Below are 22,580 nucleotides of genomic sequence, written 5' to 3'. Positions count from 1 at the left end.
TCAAGGTGGCAGTTGTTGGTTCGTAGAATCTGGAAATTGAATGGTTGGTTTGGGTAGGGATTTTGACCTAGATCATAACCCGAAAACCCAAATGGGTTGGATTGATTTGTTGGGTTTAGGTCGGTTTGTATTGTTGGAATTGGGCTAGTCTGAGTTGTTGAGGTTGGGCCGATTTGTATTGTTGGTATTGGGCCAGTCTGAGTTATTGAGGTTGGGTTGGTTTGTATTGTTGGCATTAGGCCAGTCTGAGTTATTGAGGTTGGGCTAGTTTGTATTGCTAGTGTTGGGCCAGTTTGAGTTGTTGGGTTTGGGACGGCTTGATTTGTTGGGTTTGGGCTAGTTGGATTTGCTAGATCTGGACTGGTATGATCTATTTGGTTTGGGTTAATGTTAGTGTCATCAAGGGTGGCTATGGGTTTTGTGATTGGGATGTTTGCCATCTGTTTGACGAAATAGGATAGAAGAAAATAAAATTATGAGGAGAACTAACAAGTATCTATTTGCAATGCAAGGATAGAAAAAAGATGTTAGCTGAGTGAAAGCTGTGTTTATGAAGATCACTTTGATACCATATCAGAACTTGAGTTGGCAAGAGAAGCAGAAAAAGGAAATGAGAATGCCAAGAAAGAAGAGAATGGCAGAAAGACTTCTATACTTTTGTATATTGTATATTCTTTGCATATTGCTTCAATCTATACATAAAATGTAAGCATAAGGATGGAAATGTAATAAAGTCTAATTACACAAATTATGAAGGATTGATTTGAGATGATTATGCCAAGAATCAAGGCTGGAGTCAAGGCATAATCATAAGATGTAATGAAGGCTGTGATCAAGCCATAACCACATCATTCTATTTCATCACAGTCAACTGTCAATCAATTCAAATCTCCTTATTTTTCAATTATTAGATATAATAGAAATGGTCAATTAGATTCTTATATATGTAATTTTAGAGTTAAAATTCATCCCTAAGGTATAATATAATAACAAAATCATCTTGACGTTTCTGAAATAACAGAAATCCCCCTACTGTAAAGTTTTAAATGTTAAAATAAAAGATAGAAAGGCAATTTGGTAATATTTAATAACTCATAAGGCTTACTAACAATTCATTAACGATATGAGGATTTAACCACCACTGGGTGACCGGTGGTTAAGTAGTCATTTAAGACTCCTAAGTGTATTACTCAAGAGATTCTGAGTTTGATTCATCTCAGTTCCTAATAAAAGTGGTCACTAAAGCTCTTATTTGATCGGTAATTCTAAGATCTTGAAGGATTAGTTGAAGTGCGTATAAGGCACAAGTTGGCCCGGACACTCTCGGCTGTCTACAAATTAAAAAATGATAAGAGGATTGTTATTTTGGAAAATTTTTGTTATTATATCGTATTTTAAGAGATTAATGTCGTTAAACTGTAATTTTATTATAATATTATTGGACTGAACATAAAGTATTATTTAAATACAGACATGAATATATACTTATATAGTATCCCAAGAATGGTCCACTACAATGAGTCTGACCACTTTCGGGTGTCATAAAAAGGCACCAAACCCAATTTGTTTATATTTCTTCAGGACCTGAAGAACTATGGGTTAAAGATCCTTTCATCCACATGGTCCACTCCTCCTAATTCAACTCCAAAAAAAAAAAAAAAAAAAAATATATATATATATATATATGCTTTTTGGTCAAAAAACCAAGCTTCTGTTATGACCTTTTAACTCATCACTCATATCAAGTATCAACCCAGTTTGGAGGACCTCCTCTAAGAAGATAAAAGAGTATATCTTAACCGTCAATCACATATATGCAACAAAACAAAGTAACTATAAGCTTTTAATTATTTTTTATTAGTATCAAATACTCCAATACAAAGAAGTAAAATACATACGTCAACCAGATCAAGTAGAAACTATACGATAATTATATATCCAGCTGCTTTCCCTTTCAACACTACCATTTACTCTAAGATAATTACATGTATAAATTAATGACACCTTTTTTATATTGTTTATCGGTTGATGAACGCCTTGACATGAGACATCATTTCTTGTATTCGGATTTGAGAGAACGGAGAATTGTGCAGAATTTGAAATGCATGTCCAACTCCTTTGTACATCACTGTTTCTACCTTCTTGCCGGCGCCCGCCAACGCGTTGCAGAACTCCAAGTTCCTGTCCTTAAGTATATCCATTTCTGATATACACACCATCACTGATGGAAGTCTCAGTTCCTGCAACCTCGCCGCACCATTTGCTAGAGGATTGCACCATGGATTGTCTCTATTAGCCCCTAACGGTAGTGACAACCGCCAATATGTATCCGAAGCTGATAGCGTCAGAGCAGAATTAACCGGTTGAGTCATGTGTTTTTCGGACGCCGTTCTCGACTCTCCTCCAAAGAAAGGTTGCATCAATATGCTACCCCTGAGACACAATGGCTTAATCATGTTGCTATTGAATGCGCCACTGGATCCCAACCTCGTGGCCACATTGTAAGCAATATTGGCACCAGCACTATCACCAGAAAGGAACAAGCTGGAGAAATTGCACTGGTTTATCCACCACTTGTGCTCACTGGACCCATTTAAAGCCTGCTGTTTCACCCACATAAGGGTGTTGACGCCATCGTCATATGCGGCGGGGAGACGATTTTCCGGGGCTAGACGGTAGTTCACGGACAAAATCACACACCCTGCTTTGGAAGCAAGATTGACTAGGAACTCATGGTAACAACTCCAAGCAGCTGAGCCAATGCAAAATCCACCACCATGGAAGTAAACAAGCAAAGGCAGCTTGCCTGCAGGGCAGCTCGGAACATAAATCCGCGCCCATAAGTTCGAGTACTTATCGATGAAAACATCTTTCGCCGCAACTCGAGCATCTAATGCCGCGGTGCAGGGGACAATAGGGATGGCTAGAGGCCTCTCGACATGACCATCTTTGTAGACTCTAAGGAATCCTTCAATTTCTTCAATAACAACTCCACGGTTGTTCTTGCCTACTTGAAGCTGGTTGAGCCTTGGATCAGTAAAAACTGCAGCCATTTTCTTTTTACTTCTCATTCAACAATGGAAAGGAATGGTTTAGAAGTATGGTTATGATGATGTTCTAAGGTCTCCTTATATAGAAGAATTACAAGATTCAAAGAGAAGAAAGAAAAATTCTCAAGGTGGAGGAGGAAGCTTCCTCTTCTTTTTCATCTGACAAGTGGACAACTGAAGTCACCAAATAGCATCATACGGATTCTCTTAAGTCTGATAATTTTTTTCTACAACTCACTGTGTAGAATAGTTGAGAAGAAATAGCTATATTAACTTTGGTAAGATTAAATTTTTGACGATTGGATATGATTCGACAACGACTTATGAAGAGTTGACTTGTAATAAGCCACTTGTATCATGAATAAGTTTTTAAGAGTCAGAAAAATCGTCGTTGAAAATGATATTTAGGAATAAATACAAAATCAACTATTAGAAACTTATTGACTTTTTCATTTTCCAACTTCCTCTTTTTCGTTGAAATTTTCTTTCTAAAGAGCAAAAGCATAACACTTTGAGAGAATAATGAGATTATATTTCCACATTATTCATATTAATGTTCTATTTCTCTTTTTGTTAAAGAATACTCTAGATGCTTGATTTTATAAAAAAGGGAGAAGGAAGAAACAAATAAGTCATGTACATTCATCTTTGTGAATGTGAGAAAGGAGATATATCAATATTATTCTAGTACATAGGTGTTGGAGTTGTCAACCATCTCAACAATAACAGGCCACGCAAACGCATTCAACGGTTTAGGCCTATTCCGTGAAAAGCTGTTATAGGATTTCTCTAAATTATTAATTCCTCATTGAATTTGGGCTTAGGAAAAGAGATCCTTATAATACAAGATTTTAGTCTTTAAACCTAGTATATAAACGTATTATTCTCTTATATGAGTATGATAACAAATCATAGGGTAAACTACATTCATTGTAACGAAAGAGCTGAGACAGTATACTCTACTGGACGTAGCTTGTTAATTGGGTGAACCAAAATAAATTGCGTGTATTATTCTTTCTCTTTACTTATGTGTGTTTACTGATTTTAGTTTTGTATTACTCTAGATTGTTCCCATAGGTATTTGCGTTGTAGGCAAAACATTAATTTCTGAGTGTAAACGTTATGAAATTTTTAACTTCCAGACTAAAGTTAAGCATCCAGTTGCTAACTTCTCAAAGCCTAAATCAAAAGCTAGCTACCGACGCTCATCTATAATCTGCATGTTAAGAAATTTCAGAATATCCACACCTGTTGAGAATTTGTGCGTGTATATATATGTATCTATCAAATTGTTGCTGTCGATTTGAGTGGATAATTAACGTTTATGCAAATGGACAGTCAACTTTAATTTATTCCTCATATATATCATCCTATCTTCTATCTTTTGCTTTTTGATTCCCTTGTGCAGTCTCTTGCTGTTATCTTTTAATCCATTAATGCTTCTCACAGCTACTATTTCAACAAGATAACATTTCAGATAGGTTTCGCATTTTGTTGAATGCTGTAGCTTGAACTTTATTCACAACTTTACGTCGTTCCGACCCAATTTGGTTTCGCTTTCTTGATTTGAGTTTTATCTGAATATAATCAAATTGTGATAATTGATCATAGTGTCCATAATTAGCCAAAATCCGATCACTTTTCTTTTATTCTTCATGGGATATGGATCAAAACTATTTTAGATATAACCATTGAGATGAACCAGAATCCAGAAATTGAAATACATTAAAATGAAGGTGATAAAAAAGGGAGAGAAAACAGGCACGTGAAGAATGGGTTAAAATAACTACTGTTGGAGTCCCATACTGACTAGACGCGCTCAAACCTACTGGTTTATAAAAGATGGCAATATTCTTATTCAACAAGATTTTATTGAGTGGGGAGTCAAGTCTACCTCAAATTCTATCATGGTATTAGAGCTCAGGTTCAATTGCGTTTAGTGTTTGACTAGTGGTGGAGGAGTTAAAGTCAGTAATTACCTCCAATAACAGGCATGACCCAGTAATCCTCTCATTCAACAAGCAACAAGCTTGACCGCCCACTCAAGCCTACTGGTTTATAAGAGAGGTTAATCCTCTTATTCAACAAATGGGTGCGTAAACTGACATGAACACTCCTAGTCAACAGATCAAAAAAAACAAAAAACAAAAGAAAACAAAAAACAAAAGAGAATGGGTTAAGATTTTGTTCTTTGTACTTGGTTGCCCTTAGAATCTTTTACCTTCCGTCCATCTTGTGGCCCAATGATATTTCATTCTAGATTCTTCAAAGAAGCATTTTCTCATGATAAAGTTTTCTTTATATTTTGTTCTTTTTCTGTAATTTTGTCGACTGAATTTGGAAAAAAAAAAAAAAAAGAGAAATTAAGTTGATTATATGCACCATTGATGAACATTAAGTTAACAGAAAAGGCAATTAAGGTATATTTGCTTTCTGGTAAGGGTGATTGTCGGTTTAAAACAATGAATTTATTTTGTTAATGAATCGTTTCATAGAATTTTCAATTGGATTCAATGCGATCTTACTTTGAAATTGAGTTAAATTGGACTAGATGAATTAATTAAATAAGTTGCTGCTTTATTCTAGGTGAATTTTCATCCAATTCAATGCTCCGGAATATATTTTTGCAACATGGGTAATACTAGTTCTAAATTTATATAAGAATCACCCTTGTGGTCGGGTGAAGCAATAAGAACTCTTGGATATATTATTTAAAGACTTGAGTTTGATTCCCTTCAATTATTAATAGAGGTAATCATTGAATTTGATTCTCCTTCGATTGCTAATAGAGGTGACTAGTAAAGGGTTTACGCATTCGTTAACTTCAAGGTTTCGAGAGATTAGTCGAAGGATGCATAAACTGGTCTGAACACCCTCTGTTAAAAAAAAAAAAAAAAAATTAAATTATATGTTAAACATTCGGGCAATATTCCTAATCGTAGAACTAAAAATTTTAAGTACAATGAATTTACACTAAGGTATTTGGTAATCTAGAAAGACAGTATGAAAAGCACCATAAAAAAAGGGAAAGAGAACATTTAAAACGAGTCAAACGTTTATCTTTGCCATCATAACACCTTACGTAAATACATATGATAAGATACAAAATTATATCTCGCCGTGGTACAGCAATAAATTAGATTCGACAAGTATATTGTCACGAGATTCGAATATATTCAGACCTAAATTTGAACGAAATATTAAAGTATTTTGACGAAAATTAATTATAATCCAAATTTAGAATATGGGAAAGTTGTGGCATGCATGAAGGGAGGAAAATAAATCCCTATAAAAAATGAAGCTTTTTTCTACCTTTCCACAGACATTTTGTCAAAGTTCTTATTGATTCATGTTCTATTTTTCTGGCCATTTTTATGAGTTGAACCATTACCTCATTTCTCAACTCTTTTATGTCTTATCACTTTGTTAATAAAATTATTTATGGCTGGAAGTGGAATATGAATACAATTATTATCATTTTTAAAATGTTTTTTTTTTTCTTTGACAGAAAAGGCTTCTCTATAAAATGTTTATTTTTCAATCACTTGATTAATTATTAATTTTTATTTTTTTATGATTATGGTGTTTGGGTCGGTGTACTTTTTGAGTAATACACCCAAAAATCTTTATCGAACCTCTCGGCCACCCAAAGATAGTTTAAATGTTTTTTAAAAAAAAATCATTTTAAATGTTCCTTTGTCTTAAAAAAACGAATTTATAAACTTTAATTAACACACAAAAATAAAGTGCTTTTAACTATTTGGAGGTGCTCTTGACAATGTGAAAAGTACTTTCAAACATCGGTGTGGACTCATTAACTAATAAGTAATAACTAGTTTTTGGCTAAAAAAAATTAAGGGTTTGTTTGTTACGACTTCTTCGCATATAACTTATGAAAGAAGAATTTATTAAAATAGTGTTTCTATGAAAATTATGATATTTTTAGCTAAAAAAAATGTAAAAGAGATTTATGGTCCTAAATTACCAAAACAGACTTTAAATATACTAGAAATGATAATATATATATGAAAAATATGATATTGTTTAGGCTAATTGATTCGTTTGGTCCTAACCCAGGGTTTGTCCTAAGATAGGATGACCGTTTTGTTCTAGTCTCCTTGTACATTTTTTTTTTATTCATGCATACTTACTTACCAAAAAAAAAAAGGATAAAAACAAAATCTTTTTGGATATTTTTTTGTTGGGATTGTGCCTTGAATCCCATATTGATTGGGAATGAGAGTTGCAAAAAAGTATCTCAACAAATGTAAAATAGACACCAAAAGAATAGTTATTGTGGGCTATTATTAAGGGTGTAATTGGATTTTTTGGGATATTGTAAGGAGTTTGCAATTTTTCTCTTCTAAAAATTGCATAGTTATAAGCTTTTGTATAGTGGATTGTTTGAGTGGATAGTGGACATAGGCTAAATTGTGTGGGCCGAACCACTTTAAAATCTTGTGTTTGTTCACTTTATTTTTAGTTGCTTGCTTTAATTTTGCATTTGAGTTGTGGGAATTATTTTCAACAAATGGTATCAGAGCCCACGGTTCATGATCTGGGAGAAGGCAAGCAAAGAGAAGGCAAGCTCGAGAGGAGGTTGAATTTAAGAGTAGATCAGCGACTGTCAAGCATCTCAAATCTTCTAGAGGTATGTCTAAGTTTGAGGTTCTAGTGGGTGTCAAATCCAACAAATAATAAAATTCTCACTCTTAAAAAAAAATATAAATTGTAACAGTGATGAGCAAGGTCGTATCCACAGAGATTTGGTAGATTTATTTTAATGAAAATTAAAGCAAAGAAAAAGGGGGGTTTTGAGATTTTGAAGTGAAAGAAAAGAAAGCAATTATAATCAACTAAAAATTAAGGAGAAATCAATATCAGGCAAATATCCAACCAAAGGTATAATTTCAGAATTGGTTCAGAGAATTGATCACATATACAAGGATAAAATCTTCTATTCTTCACTAAATTGGTTATGGTTATTAACAAGCTCTAACAACCTATCTCTCCTTACTTTCTCGATAACCAAAACAAGCTTTGATTACTTCCCTGTTAATAAACAACCCTAGACAGGCTCTTAGGATTTAATCTATCGACAACATTAATAATTAGAGAGACTACCAATTCTAGCCAACAAATACACAAGCTCGATTCATTTAAACTAGATTATATATCTTCATAACATAAATCGAAAATCTCTTTATAATCAACTATGTTATTTTACCACTAATATTAAAACATTTAAACAATTACGGATTTAAAGTTCTAAATGACAATCTATTGACCTGATAATTGACCAACGAGCCATTTGCATCAATCAATCAAGACAATAATTGTTAATAAACATAGAAGATATATAAATAGTAAAGAAATAAAAGAACACTGAAAATTATTTAAATCTCACAAGTCTTGAAGAACCAAAACTTCAATTATCCTTCAATTGGAAGAAAAGTATTTAGCTACTCATAATTAAAAGAATGCCTAAAGAAAATAGAAGAGAGAGAGATAGAGATAGATGTCCCTTTTTCTTGTGAATAATCTCCCTATTTATAACTCCATCTAATAATAGTTACCTTATCTAGATCAGGAAACTAATTAAAAGTAAATCCCACCAAAATAGGGAGTCTTGGCAAATCCTAGAGATTAAGAATGGGTAAATAAATCTTTCCAGCTGTCATGCATATCTTTTTCTCCTACAAATTCGTAACTCTAGGTCAAAAACCTCAGATCCAGTAAGGCGCACCTACGCTTCATCTGCTAACTGCTTTTATGAACATTCTGGGAAAACAGGACGTGCCCACGCTTTAAGCAAAATCCGCTTCTGGAATGTATCTCTTTTTGAGCTCCGATTTTTTCTCTCCAAAACTCTTGATTTTGAATTCAATCTGATTTAACTCCTCAATCTACTCCACAAAATACGAAACATAATCAAAATCCAAGATTTAAGCATTTATAACCATTAAAACATGAGGAAATATAACAAATATATAGATATTATTAATGCTTATCAGGTTCCTGTATTTGATTGTAAAATTAATCTTATGTTATGGCAAAGTACGATACAAGACCTTTTGGTACAACAAGGTCTTAATTAGGCATTAGAAGAGAGTAAGCCAGAGAAGATGTCTAATAGATAATGAAATAGAATTCAGAGGAGAGCTGTTAGTACAATCAGATTGGCCTTAGCTCTAGAGATAAAGTACAGCATGTTGACTGAGTCTACACCAAAGGGTTTGTGGGAAAAATTGGATGATATTTATGCATCGAAATCGTTGACTAACAGACTGTGTTTGAAGATGGATCTGTACTCTATGAAGATGGATGAAGGTACGAGTCTCCATGATCATTTAAATGAATTTAATAGGTTAGTCTCTCAATTGTTAGCTATTTTTGATGAGTTAAAGGATGAAGAAAATGCATTGATATTATTATCATCTTTGCCTAAATATTATAGACCTTTAGTTCAAACTTTGTTGGTAGGTAGATCTACTTTAAAATTAGATGATGCATCTGCCTTGTTGCGTGAGAATGAAAGGTTTATGGGATCAGAGAACTCATCACTTAGAGGAGATCTAGTAGTTGTAGAAGGTTCTAATCGAGGGAGAACTCAAAAGAGAGGTGATAAATCAAAAGTCATAGATTACAGTAATGAGGAGTGTTATAGTGTTATTATTGTGGAGAGAAGAGACATATCTAACCACGTTGCAAGAAATTAAAGAAGGATATGCTTGCTTTCAAGAAGGCTCAATAGATGAAGGATTCGAAGGATGATACCTGGGTTGCTAATAATGAAGGTGAACTTTTAGTAACATGTCCAGATGAAACTCAAATTTCAAAGGGTGAAAAAGGTTGCGTTTTAGATTCTACTGCATCCATGCATGTTTGTAATGATAAAGACTGTTTTGTTGAATTGAAAGAAGACGGAAATTATGGAAATATTGTTGTCGGTAATAAAGAGAAAGTGAAGATTGAAGAAGTTGGTAGCATTCATCTCAAGCTTCATAATGGTGTTGTCAAGAAGCTTCGTCATGGGAGGTATGTACCGAGTTGTAGTCACAATTTGATTTCTTTGGGTGAGTTGACTTCTCGTGGATAATACTTACATTAGTCAAAGAGATGGATGCGAAGTTTATAAAGATGATGTTCTGTTTTTGCAAGGCAAAAGGAATGAAAAACAACTATATTTGCTTGATGAAGGTGTATGTCTAAAGAAATCAAGAAATAAAATTGTTCAAGTTCCTGTTGTGAAAGAAAATAAGACTATCAAGCGAGTAAAATTTCCAGATGCTAATATGATGTTTGGGGATTCAAGTCAAGGGAGGAATTGTTGGGATTGTGCCTTGAATCCCATATTGTTTGGGAATGAGAGTTGCAAAGGGACTCTCCCCTTTAAATATACTAGTAGATTGGGTTTTTAAAATATTTCAAAAAGTGTAAAATAAACACTAAAAGAATAGTCATTGTGGGCCGGTGTAATTGGATTTTTTGGGATAGTGTAAGGAGTTTGCAATTTTTCTTTTCTAAAAATTGCATAGTTGTAAGTTTTTGTTTAGTGGATAGTGGACGTAAGCTAAATTGATTGGGTCAAACCACTTTAAAATTCATGTGTTTAGTTCGCTTTATTTTTAGTTGTTTGTTTTAATTTTGCGTTTGAGTCGTGGGAATCTTTTTCAACATTTTTTACCAAAAAAAAAATAAAAAAAAGGAAAAACAGATTCTTAATGGCACCCTTAATAGATTTACATGAGTTTCAATTAAGAAATGGTTAAAGTCAGAAGGAAAATTGAGTTGTTAAGAAAAATGGGTTTATTTTCTTATCATTTTCAGTTTCATTTTTGTTTTACTCTTGCAAAAAGACATTCAAACTGGTCCTGTAGAAATTGAGTTGAACAGTACAGTACACACCTTTATAGTTTATAAAGATATGAAATGTGCCCATTTCAATTAGTGGCAGAAATATCCCCTTACACTCAAATTTCTTTTATGCAGAAAGGAGATTCATTTTGCAAAAAATAACAAAAAAAGGAAACAAATCTATAGGAACCATCTCCTAAAACGTGATGGATATTGATGGATGCGACACACAAATGGCCTAAATCTTTATCCCAACAGCCTGTTGAAAGGAACTCGTAATAATAATGCAGTTTCAGTTAGTCTTTATAATGTTTTTTGTGTTAACCTGGTGGCATTACTCATCATTTACGTTCGTTTTGGCTGTGTTGTCGTCGGTATCTGATTCGTTGTGCTCATCTTCAACATCGGATGCATGCTCAGTTTTGCCTACGAGTAAGGAGATAAAACTCTTGTGATCTGCAGTTAGGGAGATCTACTTACTGATTGTATATTTTTACTGACTTATAGTTAATGGATTCTTATGTCACTGTTATGTGCCACCATGAGAGTTATGCTTTGGATGTAAATCAAAATGCTTGGTACCAGTCAGAATATGCTTTCCAATTTTTTGTTTTCTTTAATTTTACGTGTGAAACAAACATGGGGTGGCTTTTTAATAATAACAGCAGCACTTATTCTATTACCTTTGAATCTTGAAAATTACAGTCTTAAAGCTTATAATGTCACCATACTGAATTTTGACCAATTCTCACTGTGGGTTGGCCTAAAAGTTTGAAAAAAATGCCACCCCTACCGTTTTAATCTACAGTATTTCACATTTTACATAAGCAGAATGCTGTTTGGCAGGCCTGAAAGATGAGACTTTTGATAGTGCGCGAGGATCGATCTTCCTTGCTTCTAAAGTAACCAATATTCTGTAGGTCCCTGGAGGAAGATCTTGAAAGATTTCATATGAAATATCTGGCCAGACAGAATCACTTAAAACGTTTGGTGAAAGTTCCAATCCATGGAAGTTGAGCCACCAGAATATATATAACTCAAACAATGTGATCTTAAAACTTTGAGTGGGAGCTGCCGAACAATGGGTCATATTCACTTCACTTAAACCCTCTTGAGGGTAAAAGTTTAGATTCCTTTCATTCATCCTGATCGATTTCCGCCACAAATAAGTCTTTCAAGCCCGTGCTGTTGTTATCTTTATGCTTCAAAAAGTATTCCCTTCTTTCTTCTCTTCCTTTTTGACCAATGACCACCTCCTCCATGTGTACCAATGTGTGTTGGATAAGAGTGTGGCCTGGAATAAAGTTTTGTACATTTCTTTCAGAACTGGTTACATTGATCACAAAGGCTGCTAAACTTTAAGTTGTTTACTGTTGATGGGGCCTCCAGTGACTAATCATATGGCTGATATTTTGCTGACAAACGTATCTCACAAACTCTATCTCACAAACCAACATTGCACTTGAGATGAGTTAACATGTCAACTAACTACTTTGACTAAACATGAACAGTTGTTCCTTGTAATATAATGGTCATTTTTCATAAGGAACGACTATTCCTTATGAAAGAACAACCATTCCTTCATAAGAAATGACCATTCTTCCTTCATACATAGTCGTTCTTTCAAAGAACGACCCATTTTATAAAGAATGAATGATTGTTCCTTAGAGAGAAACAGTCATTCCTTTTGTGAACGGTCGTTTCTTGGGTCTAGTCAAAAACATTTTGTGTTTTGGGTGTGGTGGAGTTACCAACTCAACTGTCACGTCAAGGTTTGTGCGAGAAGTTTGTGAAATTCGTTTGTTAGCCTATCTTTTTTCCTAATTGAATTTACCCCACCGCAAACTCCTTTGGCAGTTAGGTCTAAAAAGCCAGCTTAGGCAAAGATTCATGACATTTGAATAACATCTAAGGCATGTGTAATCATGTAGAAACTAACATTTATCAATTAAAATTGATATTTTTTTTGCATCCTGCAGGTCATTTCAGCCATAACATCTTACATGCGTACTCATCTACAAGCTAACATTTTTCAATTAAAATTGATACACTTTGGCTTCCTATAGAAACCAAATTCAAGACACTGCTCTATATTCTTCACTTGTCATTATTCATCCCTTTTCAAGTTTCTCGTAGTCTATGACAGTCGATCAAGCTTACCTATATCAGTAACACTAACATTTTTCATAAACTTGACAAGGGATGAAAGTTCAAGAACTTCATATGTAAACTCTTTAAGCAATGAAAAATGCTAACAAATACGATAAAAAGACATGGGCAAAGAAGTATGGAAAAGACTATTTGGTGGGTTGATCTCATCGTCCATCATCCCATCATGTTTTGGATTGTTGGGGGCACCATACCAGTCTGATACATCTGCATATTATGACTCCTTACTACATTTCCATGCCATCCTACACAAACATATCAATATCACATGATTATTTTTCGAGGATTCTGAAAATTTTCTGGGAAAAGTTATGTGTTTGTTGTCTCTCTCTCTTTTTTTTTTTTTAAAACAGTTGAGAAAAATGACAATATCAACAACATCAATAAGCCTTAGGCCTTTACATGTACCTTATATTGGAATCTATTTGGTTAAAATTCCAGGATATAGATTTAACAAAATACTATGTTAATGCATTTGGATGCTAATTAAGTATCTTTCATTTCTTCTATTTTTTTTCTTTCTGTCATGCAATTGGATTGGTGATTATTGCATATACAAGGCACTACCATGAACAATATTTCACAAGTCATGATTCAGAATATTTACCTATTGAAGGGTCAAGTCCTCTGTTCTGAAGTTCCCTATACTCCTGACACAAAGCACAGTATTCGCAAAGGCAATGAGTGATCCAGTCTGGGGCAGGAGACTCAACCAGGTAATATCTGCTTCGAAGTTTTGTGCGATAAGTGCAAGACAGGAAACATGGACATCCAAATATACAAGCAATAGCGCCGTAAATCAACCCACTTACTGCACAGGCTGCATCAAACACAAGTGGGAAGAAAATAATTAAGCATCATATGGCAACACAATCTTCAACTGGTTACCCAAAAAAAAAGGCTAGATATTAGGACTAATAGCTCTGGGATTAGGAGTAACATGTGCTGCCACTGTCGACAATCTCTGCAACTTGTCCGAATGTCAAGCAAGGAATGCACAATGTCACAAGAGCTGAAAGCAAGTGAAATTTAACTAATTCAGCAATGTTCTCTTCACAAATAACTAATAAAAAATCAGATAAAAATGTCACACCATTCAAAGGATCGTCGAAGCAATCAAATAATCCAGTTGTCCAAGCAACCGTGTTTACGTTTGGAACATATACAATGCTTGGTTGCTGGAAAGGCACTTGATGCACAGGCACATATCGTGGTGCAGGCTGCGGATTTGATTGAATATTAACAGAGTGAAAATGGATGTTGCTCGGAATTGGCTGGTTTGGGTATTGACTTGGTTGATGAACCATGGAAGGAAATTGCACTGGTTGCATTGGCACATCAGGATTGTTCTGCGAACTTTGATGTTGAAATATCTGAGCATTAGGTATCTGAGAGTGAGATTCTGGTTGATCAATATTCTGAGGATCGGTCGAATTGAAAGGAGGTGCTGAAGCTGCTTCAGGACGTGCCATTTTCTTGAGGATACTGAAACCACAAAGGTCAACCCTTTCAGGATTTTTGATGATCTATGATAAACTCGGCCATTTGACGCTCAAAACAAAGTGCTTCTCTTGTTTTTGTCAGCCTAGCCGGCATTGCCATCCACGTCAATGCCTGTCAAGATCTTTCCCGGCAATTGAAAATGGAGTCGTGCCAATTAGAATTGAGTAAGTTTACATTTGTCAATTTCAGCATCCTATCATAACATGCATGCCCCCATCACTATCACATTCCACATTGTTGCCGTACGTAGTTGTCAATTAACATGAATCCAATATTTTTGTAACCTGGTATACGAGTTCAGATCAGGCCTATGGATTAACACTTGTTAAACAAGATCAAAATTTATAATAACAGCGGTGATTTTGTTTTGGATTAGATGAATCTATTAACATTGTACAGGAATGAGAGAATGAGTCTGAGCCTTACCATAAAATTCATGCAACAGCGAAAAGTTTCAGCCTTAGAAGCGAGATTGTGAGAAATTCCCATTAGATCCCACATCTTAAGAATTAAATTTGAAACCTTTGAAGGCATTAGCATTGTTGAAACCCAAGTAAAGGAATTTAGGCTCAAGAAGCAATAAACCAACTATTGTCCCCAGAACAATGACAAGTGCTATCAAACATATTGTGAAGATGTTTCTTTTGGCAAAATTTTGTACTTTATCAATCTCTCTAGGGCTGACACCGCCTGCCGCGGTGGTGGCAGCTCTACTGCCATTTGTTCTAGAAGTGCTCATTCCTTGTAAGTTAATAACTTCTCTGGGGCTCCCACTGCAGGTGGCAGTGGGCAACGCAGTGGAAGAGGAAGAGGAAAAGGAAGATCTACTGACATTTGATCTGGGAGTGCTCATCACTGCTCTGGGATTAATTGATCTTCAAAGATGGAATATGCAAATTAATTGTCTATATTAATGTTTAATCTTGATGTTTCATTATATTTAAATGGAGTAACCATTTGAAATATTCATAACAAATTTAGCCTTCCTATAGGTAGTTCCTCGTATAAAGCTTGACCAAGTGGAGTGATAAGCTCATCAGGACATCAGGATTAATTTTGTCCACTAATAGTTCTTTTACTGATTCAGTACCAGCATAAATAGCTTCAGCAAGCTTAAATTAAGCTCCGGACAGCTGTGATTAACAATTGGTCAGGAGCATAAGTAGTTCCAGGATAACACAATGTGTGTAATTATAACAAGCCTTCAATCCCAAGCGATTAGTCTGGTGATTAAAAAGGTTTGCTCTCTTCATTGACTTTCGGGGTTCAAACCATCTTGGAGCCACTTACCATATTTTTGATTTACTTGGAACATTGAACTTATAGGGTGTTCAATGGACTTCGGAGATTAATTGAGATACACGTAAGTTGGCCTGAACATCCCGACTATCTAAATAAATAAATAAATAACAGGCCTTCAAAGAAATGATTGGAACTTGAATTCAGCAAAGCCTTTGCCTTAGAGTAATGCATATTGTAATAATATGAAGTTGTCCACTTTCTTCAAATATCTATTCCATTTATAGCTAGGTGGATTATTACACTTAGGGGTGAAAGTGTTTATTTCCCAAACTTCAAGGAGTCGAGGATATTTGACTTAATGTTCATCTTGTAAATAAATTAGGAAATAATTAAAATTTGTGAAAATGATACATCCCAAGCTACAACTTTATTTCCAAAACTAAATCCATGCATTTCATTCTTTATAGAACTTTTAAGTTCTAAAATACCTTAAAATTGTCTCTTTCTTTTCGCTTGAGTTAAAACATATTTTATATAGTCATAATTTTATAATCTCCTTATTCATCATAGCTATTCATCGAACTTGCACATGTTTGTATAAATTTAATCCATCTATAACATAATATGTTGGTATTTTGAGGATCAACCTATTTATCATCTATTCCACTACATTAGGGCCCTAGGGGTTACACATGAAGGGTATTTAAGAGAAATGACAAAAGCTAATGCTCACATAGGGGTGAAAGTGTAGATTTCTCAACTTCCGAGGGAGTTCAGAGTATTTGACCCGATTTTTATGAGCTAAGTAGTAAAAATGAAACGTGGTAACATTCGCCCATCCTAAACATGAAACGACAGCGTTCTTTCTGAAGCAAAACGAAGCGTTTCATTCATTTTGAAGGAAAAATTTCCCTTTGAGTTCCAGAAAGCCCTAAAAAATCCTCTATTTCTTCTTGTTTGAGTTTCAGTTCAGTTCATGCACAAAACACAAACGCTCTTTAGCAACCAGTGAGCAGTAAACTTTCTACTTCTTTCGTAAAACAAAACAAAAGAAAAAAGTAAAGGAAGAGAAGAGGAGAGGAGAGAAGATGTCGCTTCGAGTACTGAACCCAAACGCTGAAGTGCTGAACAAATCAGCAGCACTTCACATGAACATTAACGCCGCCAAGGGCCTTCAAGATGTTCTCAAGACCAATCTAGGTCCCAAAGGCACCATCAAAATGTATGCTTTTGTTTCTTTTGGTTTTTTTTTTTTTTTCGATTTGGTTGTGAGTGTGTTTTCTCACGTTTTCTCACGTTTTCTAGGCTTGTTGGTGGAGCCGGAGACATCAAGCTCACTAAGGATGGAAATACGCTCTTGAAAGAAATGGTTAGTATTCTCTTTGAAAACCCTAGATCTTTACTCTGCATTTTTAGATTTTGGGATCTGGAAGTTGAATTATTATTTGGAGTATGTAATTGGCTAGGGATGAGGGATCTACTTTAATCGATTATTTATTTAGTTGGCTTTTGAAGTAGCAAAGAAGTATTTGACATTCTAAGTGCAGGGTTTTTATTTTATTTAGAAAATAATATTTACATGTATGTGGTTTGGTATTGAATTGGGCTGAGGAGTGAATGTGTTTACTGGTGTATTTTGTTTTAACTAGTCTTTGAACCTTGGAATCAAGATCTCTCTTCCTAATTTTTCGTTTTGTTGGCAATGCTTTTAAATAAAATTGCTGTTGAAATGGAAGTCTATGGAAAGCTGGATTGATGTGAATTTTATTATTATGTTATGGCAGAGTCTATTTGTAAATTAGTTAAATTTTTAAGGGAACTCCTTGCTCCATGTTTTTATTATTTTCTTGGTGATTATGGTGGCAATGCTTGCAGCAAATTCAAAACCCAACAGCTATCATGATTGCGAGGACAGCTGTTGCTCAAGATGATATTAGCGGAGATGGCACAACTTCGACGGTTATTTTTATTGGTGAGCTTATGAAACAATCAGAGCGCTATATTGATGAAGGTCAGTAGTTCTAGACTCTATTGGATTAGACAGGTTCTCTATTTTTTTTTTGGTGGCAGACACATTGTCTATTGTTGTTTTATCCTTTTTCAGAATAATTGATGTCTCTGCTCCATTTTTTTTTTTTGAAGTTGGTGATAGGTTTATTAAATGGTTTACTCACTCCAGCTTCTTAAATTACCGTTTCTTAGAATTGGTTTAGTGCTGGATTTTTCTGACACGGGATCGTTTTGTTTAAATTCAAGTTTTACTAGTTGAAATGGAAAATGTGGGAGGTTTTTGGTTGTAATTGCTGGGCACTTGGTTGTTATAAACAAGTAACACTTGTTTCTATGTTATATGTTGTTTGTGTTAGAATGGAGCATTTTGGCTGTCATTATTTCCATTTTTTGTTCAAAAGAAAATTTACAAATGTGCAGTGCTATGATAATCTTATGTATGGGACTTGTGTCTGTTTTAGGTATGCATCCACGTGTTTTGGTTGATGGTTTTGAGATTGCCAAAAGAGCGACTCTCCAATTTCTTGAAAAGTTCAAGACTCCTGTTGTGATGGGTGATGAGCCCGATAAAGAGATTCTGAAAATGGTTGCAAGAACAACAGTGAGAACAAAGGTATGTGTTAGTTTCTTTTTCATGTTTTGTTTATGTCTAATATAGTTTTCTCTTATTTATGGTTTAGTTCTTACTTTATTTTCTTCTCTACAGCTATATGAATCATTGGCAGACCAGTTGACTGACATAGTTGCTAATGCGGTTAGTGCACCTATTAGTCTGTTGGCTTTATTTGTAGAGTTGGGGGTAAACCTTTTGTATCTTTTTGTTTAATAGACTGGTTGAATATGGCAGGTGCTCTGCATTCGGAAGCCCGAGGAAGCAATTGATCTTTTTATGGTGGAAATAATGCACATGCGTCATAAGTTTGACGTGGACACACGTCTTGTATGTTGAAGTTCTTTAATTTTTTTGATGCATTGAAAATTTTCATGTTTTGCTACTCGGTCCTTTATGTTTGTTTTTATATTGAAAAATGTATTTTAGGACTGTCTTATGATTAAACTGCCTTCTCAAATCTTTATGAATAAATTTTGGATTTAATGCAGTAAATATCTAAGTTATTGTAATACAGAGGAAAAAAATCAGTTACTGTTTAGTTATGCCCATGCTGTCTCTTTGCCATTTTGATGTTACTGCTTAAACACTTAAGAGACAATTTGTTACTGTTAGGTTGTTTTTGGATGCTGGTTGTTTGTGGGTATCTTAGGGGTCTCAAAATATAAGCAACTATTTGAATGTTAGACTTAAATTGGACACTCTTTTTTTTTAATATCCTAATCAAACCTGCCTGTTCTTTTCTTTTTTTTTTTTTTTTTTAAATGCATTAAATCTTTTCATACTTAAATTTCTCTCTTTCTTTCCTTCTCTTCTCTCTCGCTCTCTGTTTATATTATTCTATTTCTCAATTCAGTTATGCTGTTTTCAGGTAGAGGGTCTTGTTCTTGATCATGGCTCTAGACATCCTGATATGAAGCGGCGGGCAGAGAACTGTTACATATTAACATGCAATGTGTCATTGGAATATGATAAAAGGTAGATATCTAGAAAGTATATATCCTTTTATTTTGTCAGTGTACTCTTTTGACATGATTTCATTTCCTTTTTGGCTTTACAATAAGGTTTATACATCTATATCCACATCTGCATACATAAAAATATATAAATGTTTTGCACAGTGTAAAAGTTCTGATGATAAAATTTGTTTGTTAAATCTTTACAGGAAAGAAAAGCAATTGTCTTAATAATCTTTTCAAAACGAAAGAAAAGCAATTGTCTTAATGATCTTTTCAGTTTTAAACCAATGAAATGAATGTCTAGGTTCTACTCATTACTTTTTCTTATAATTGACCACATTCTCCCACTTAGATCATTTTTAAGTTTTCTAGCTTGTGATTGTGGTTCCCCCACCCACTCGTTTGAACTTTTTTTTTCAATGTTCAGTTTTGCCTGATAAGCTATATATTTTACTGTAACTTTTGCATATTGAAATGCCAGTTGTATTAATTTGATCAAGGTTAGGATAGTGATAAACAAAACTTTCTGAAATCCGGCCATAGCCTGCAATTGTCTTTATGTAGATATTGTATATGGACATCCTAGAACTAATAATGTTGTATCCACCAGTGAAATAAATGCAGGCTTTTTCTACTCCAACGCAGAACAGAGAGAGGCAATGGTTGCAGCTGAAAGACGTCAGGTTGATGAAAGAGTCAAAAAGATTATTGAACTGAAAAATAAGGTACTGACTTCGAAATGATTTTTTTTTTTTTTTTTTTCTTTTTTGTGGAAAGTGTATGTGATATCGTTACGACAGATATTTGGCTCTATTGAAAAATTGTCTTCTATTTGATCATATGCAGGTTTGTTCAGATAATGACAACTTTGTTGTTATCAATCAAAAGGGTATTGATCCCCCATCATTAGACCTTCTTGCTAGAGCAGGGGTAAGTTATGAGCTGCTAATGATGTCCTAGGTCAATGGCTTTACTTGCAAAATGACAATTTATTATTTTAGTGGTTTTTCCATTCCTTTATTTTGTTTGCAATTTTCTAATTTAATGATTGTGCAGATAATTGCCCTTAGAAGAGCAAAGAGAAGAAATATGGAGCGATTGGTGTTGGCATGTGGAGGAGAAGCTGTAAATTCTGTTGATGATTTAACTCCTGATTGTCTTGGTTGGGCTGGACTCGTATATGAGCATGTCCTTGGTGAAGAGAAGTATACATTTGTAGAACAAGTGAAAAATCCTCATTCTTGTACAATTTTAATTAAAGGTACTAGAAATGTATTTGTTAATCTAACTTTCTACTAATTTTTAAAGTTTCATTTTTATTCTACAAATCAGCTAAATGATTAACTAATCAATATTTCTGATATCATTTGCATCATTTTATTTCCTTTTACGGCTATCATATCATCATTTTTATTTTTAAATGTTGTAGGACCTAACGACCATACAATTGCTCAAATTAAGGATGCTGTGCGTGATGGGTTGAGAGCAGTCAAAAATACCATTGAAGATGAAGCCGTTGTATTGGTAAGTTATGCTCAGTTGGTATTCTCTCAGAAATCTTATTAGTTGATTATGCCTTGAAATTGTGATCTATGATGGAGTATTGCTTTTCGTCTGTTCAATTTGCTTTAAACAGTTTGCTTAGATGATAGGTTTTGTATATATATTCCTAATATTTTATCAGATGAAAGTTGACTCATTAACTCATAGTTAAAGTTGAGGGACATAGCTGGCAGTTTGAGGGACGCACTTTCAGCCAAATTAATTGCTTTGTTCAACTGATTACTCTTATTTGACTGTTTAAGAAAAAGACTCTTAACGCATGTTTATTTAATCTGGTCATAAAATGTGGATTGCCTTGCTGCCCATAGGCTTTAGCTCAAATGGTGAAAGAGTGGGGTGGTGGCAGTGGGACCTATTTTAGGTGTTTATTTTACCAACTTTTCCCTTTGAAAAAATTATTCCTTGTTATTTGTGTACTTTTTTTTTTTTTTTGTTTTTTGATGGTGAGGTATGTTCCCAATTGTTGTTCAGGGGGCAGGAGCGTTTGAAGTTGCAGCCAGACAATACCTAGTCAATGAAGTGAAAAAGACTGTTCAAGGGGTATATTTTTTTAAATCTCCCTTCCTATAAGATTAAGTACAACAATGCTATCTTTTGAAATATTGTTAACGTCTACCAACTTGGAACAGCGTGCTCAATTGGGTGTTGAAGCTTTTGCTGATGCTCTTCTTGTTGTGCCTAAGACACTTGCTGAGAATGCTGGGCTTGACACTCAAGATGTGATCATTGCCCTCAAGGTATGCATACATCTTTTGCTCTTATGTTCCTTGGTTTTCTCCTTTTACGATATTAAGAGGAAAAAATATAGATTAATGGTGTTCTATTTCATCTTGATGTTTATTCAGGCGGAGCATGACAGAGGGAATGTTGTGGGATTAAACCAGCACTCAGGAGACCCTTTTGACCCCCAGATGGAGGGCATCTTTGACAACTACTCTGTGAAGCGTCAAATAATAAACTCAGGGTATGCGAGAATGTGTTTTATCATCACTCCCAACTTGTGGGCTGTCTTTTCTAAGTTTTTTTTTAAAGAAAGTGAGCCACATTAGTTTATTGCTGCTTCGGTGCATGGATTTTTGTGGTTGAGCAACAAACTTGCTACTCTATTTTGCAGGCCTGTAATTGCATCTCAGTTGCTATTGGTGGATGAAGTAATTCGTGCTGGTCGAAATATGCGGAAGCCAACTTAGCTTGTTGATGTACTTCAGCATATAATTTTTGTCATATGGAGGTTCTCTATTACTGTTCGGCTGTGTGTACTATGGGTAGCCATGAACTGACGGAATGTGAAAGAGGGTGGTTTTGTTTTGACAATTGTGAACCCAGGCGCCCATCAAAAACTTATTGAGAGAATCCCCATTTCTGTGTTCAGTTAATGAATGAAACTAATTTTTGTGCTATGTAGTGATTTAGCCAATTTTTCCACAATCTTGTTTTTATTTTTTCATCTCGCAGTTAAATTTCAGGTGTCTAGTAAATTATCTCTTGTATTTCCTTATATACTGCAGCATGCAAAAAATGGTATGTGGAAAATAGATGTGTTTTATGTCTTTTGAAGTGCTTGAAGATTCTTTTTTCTTTGGAAAGTGTCATTGATCAGTTTGCAATTCTATAATT

The 22,580-nt window shown here is 34.5% G+C and overlaps 3 protein-coding genes across 3 annotated transcripts; 1 reads left to right on the top strand and 2 right to left on the bottom strand.

Annotated features, from left to right (window-relative positions):
- Window positions 1-1,846: 1,846 nt before the first annotated feature.
- LOC116113877 (probable carboxylesterase 17) lies at window positions 1,847-3,083 on the bottom strand. The gene has a single exon (XM_031400042.1). It carries the CDS (start codon window positions 3,069-3,071, stop codon window positions 2,019-2,021), a length of 1,053 nt encoding a protein of 350 aa, XP_031255902.1. The 5' UTR covers window positions 3,072-3,083; the 3' UTR covers window positions 1,847-2,018.
- Window positions 3,084-13,044: 9,961 nt separating this feature from the next.
- Window positions 13,045-14,548, bottom strand: LOC116113825 (protein PLANT CADMIUM RESISTANCE 6-like). Its single transcript, XM_031399992.1, has 5 exons — window positions 14,170-14,548; window positions 14,017-14,088; window positions 13,684-13,896; window positions 13,271-13,321; window positions 13,045-13,139 (listed from the first exon to the last, which is right to left on the bottom strand). The coding sequence occupies exons 1-5, from the start codon at window positions 14,546-14,548 to the stop codon at window positions 13,045-13,047; spliced, it is 810 nt and encodes a 269-aa protein (XP_031255852.1).
- Window positions 14,549-16,739: 2,191 nt separating this feature from the next.
- LOC116113810 (T-complex protein 1 subunit zeta 2) lies at window positions 16,740-22,233 on the top strand. The gene is made up of 15 exons (XM_031399974.1): window positions 16,740-17,043; window positions 17,127-17,190; window positions 17,697-17,832; window positions 18,293-18,444; window positions 18,538-18,585; window positions 18,679-18,771; window positions 19,313-19,419; window positions 20,011-20,125; window positions 20,247-20,330; window positions 20,457-20,661; window positions 20,830-20,924; window positions 21,435-21,503; window positions 21,593-21,700; window positions 21,809-21,927; window positions 22,078-22,233. The coding sequence occupies exons 1-15, from the start codon at window positions 16,910-16,912 to the stop codon at window positions 22,151-22,153; spliced, it is 1,605 nt and encodes a 534-aa protein (XP_031255834.1). The 5' UTR covers window positions 16,740-16,909; the 3' UTR covers window positions 22,154-22,233.
- The last annotated feature ends 347 nt before the right edge of the window (window positions 22,234-22,580 follow it).

Source organism: Pistacia vera, unplaced genomic scaffold (genome assembly GCF_008641045.1).
Source record: "Pistacia vera cultivar Batoury unplaced genomic scaffold, PisVer_v2 Contig691, whole genome shotgun sequence".
NCBI classification, from domain to species: Eukaryota; Viridiplantae; Streptophyta; class Magnoliopsida; order Sapindales; family Anacardiaceae; genus Pistacia; species Pistacia vera.
This window is presented reverse-complemented; position numbering and strand designations above follow the sequence as displayed.

Coding starts and splice junctions, on each gene's coding strand:
- LOC116113877 (XM_031400042.1), bottom strand. CDS start 3,071: ATGAGAAGTAAAAAGAAAATGGCTGCAGTTTTTACTGATCCAAGGCTC.
- LOC116113825 (XM_031399992.1), bottom strand. CDS start 14,548: ATGGCACGTCCTGAAGCAGCTTCAGCACCTCCTTTCAATTCGACCGAT. Junction 13,322..13,683: donor AGGACTTGACCCTTCAATAG/GTAAATATTCTG, acceptor ATGTTTGTGTAG/GATGGCATGGAAATGTAGTA. Junction 13,140..13,270: donor TATGCAGATGTATCAGACTG/GTATGGTGCCCC, acceptor CATTGCTTAAAG/AGTTTACATATGAAGTTCTT.
- LOC116113810 (XM_031399974.1), top strand. CDS start 16,910: ATGTCGCTTCGAGTACTGAACCCAAACGCTGAAGTGCTGAACAAATCA. Junction 18,445..18,537: donor GAACAACAGTGAGAACAAAG/GTATGTGTTAGT, acceptor TCTTCTCTACAG/CTATATGAATCATTGGCAGA. Junction 18,586..18,678: donor CTGACATAGTTGCTAATGCG/GTTAGTGCACCT, acceptor TGAATATGGCAG/GTGCTCTGCATTCGGAAGCC.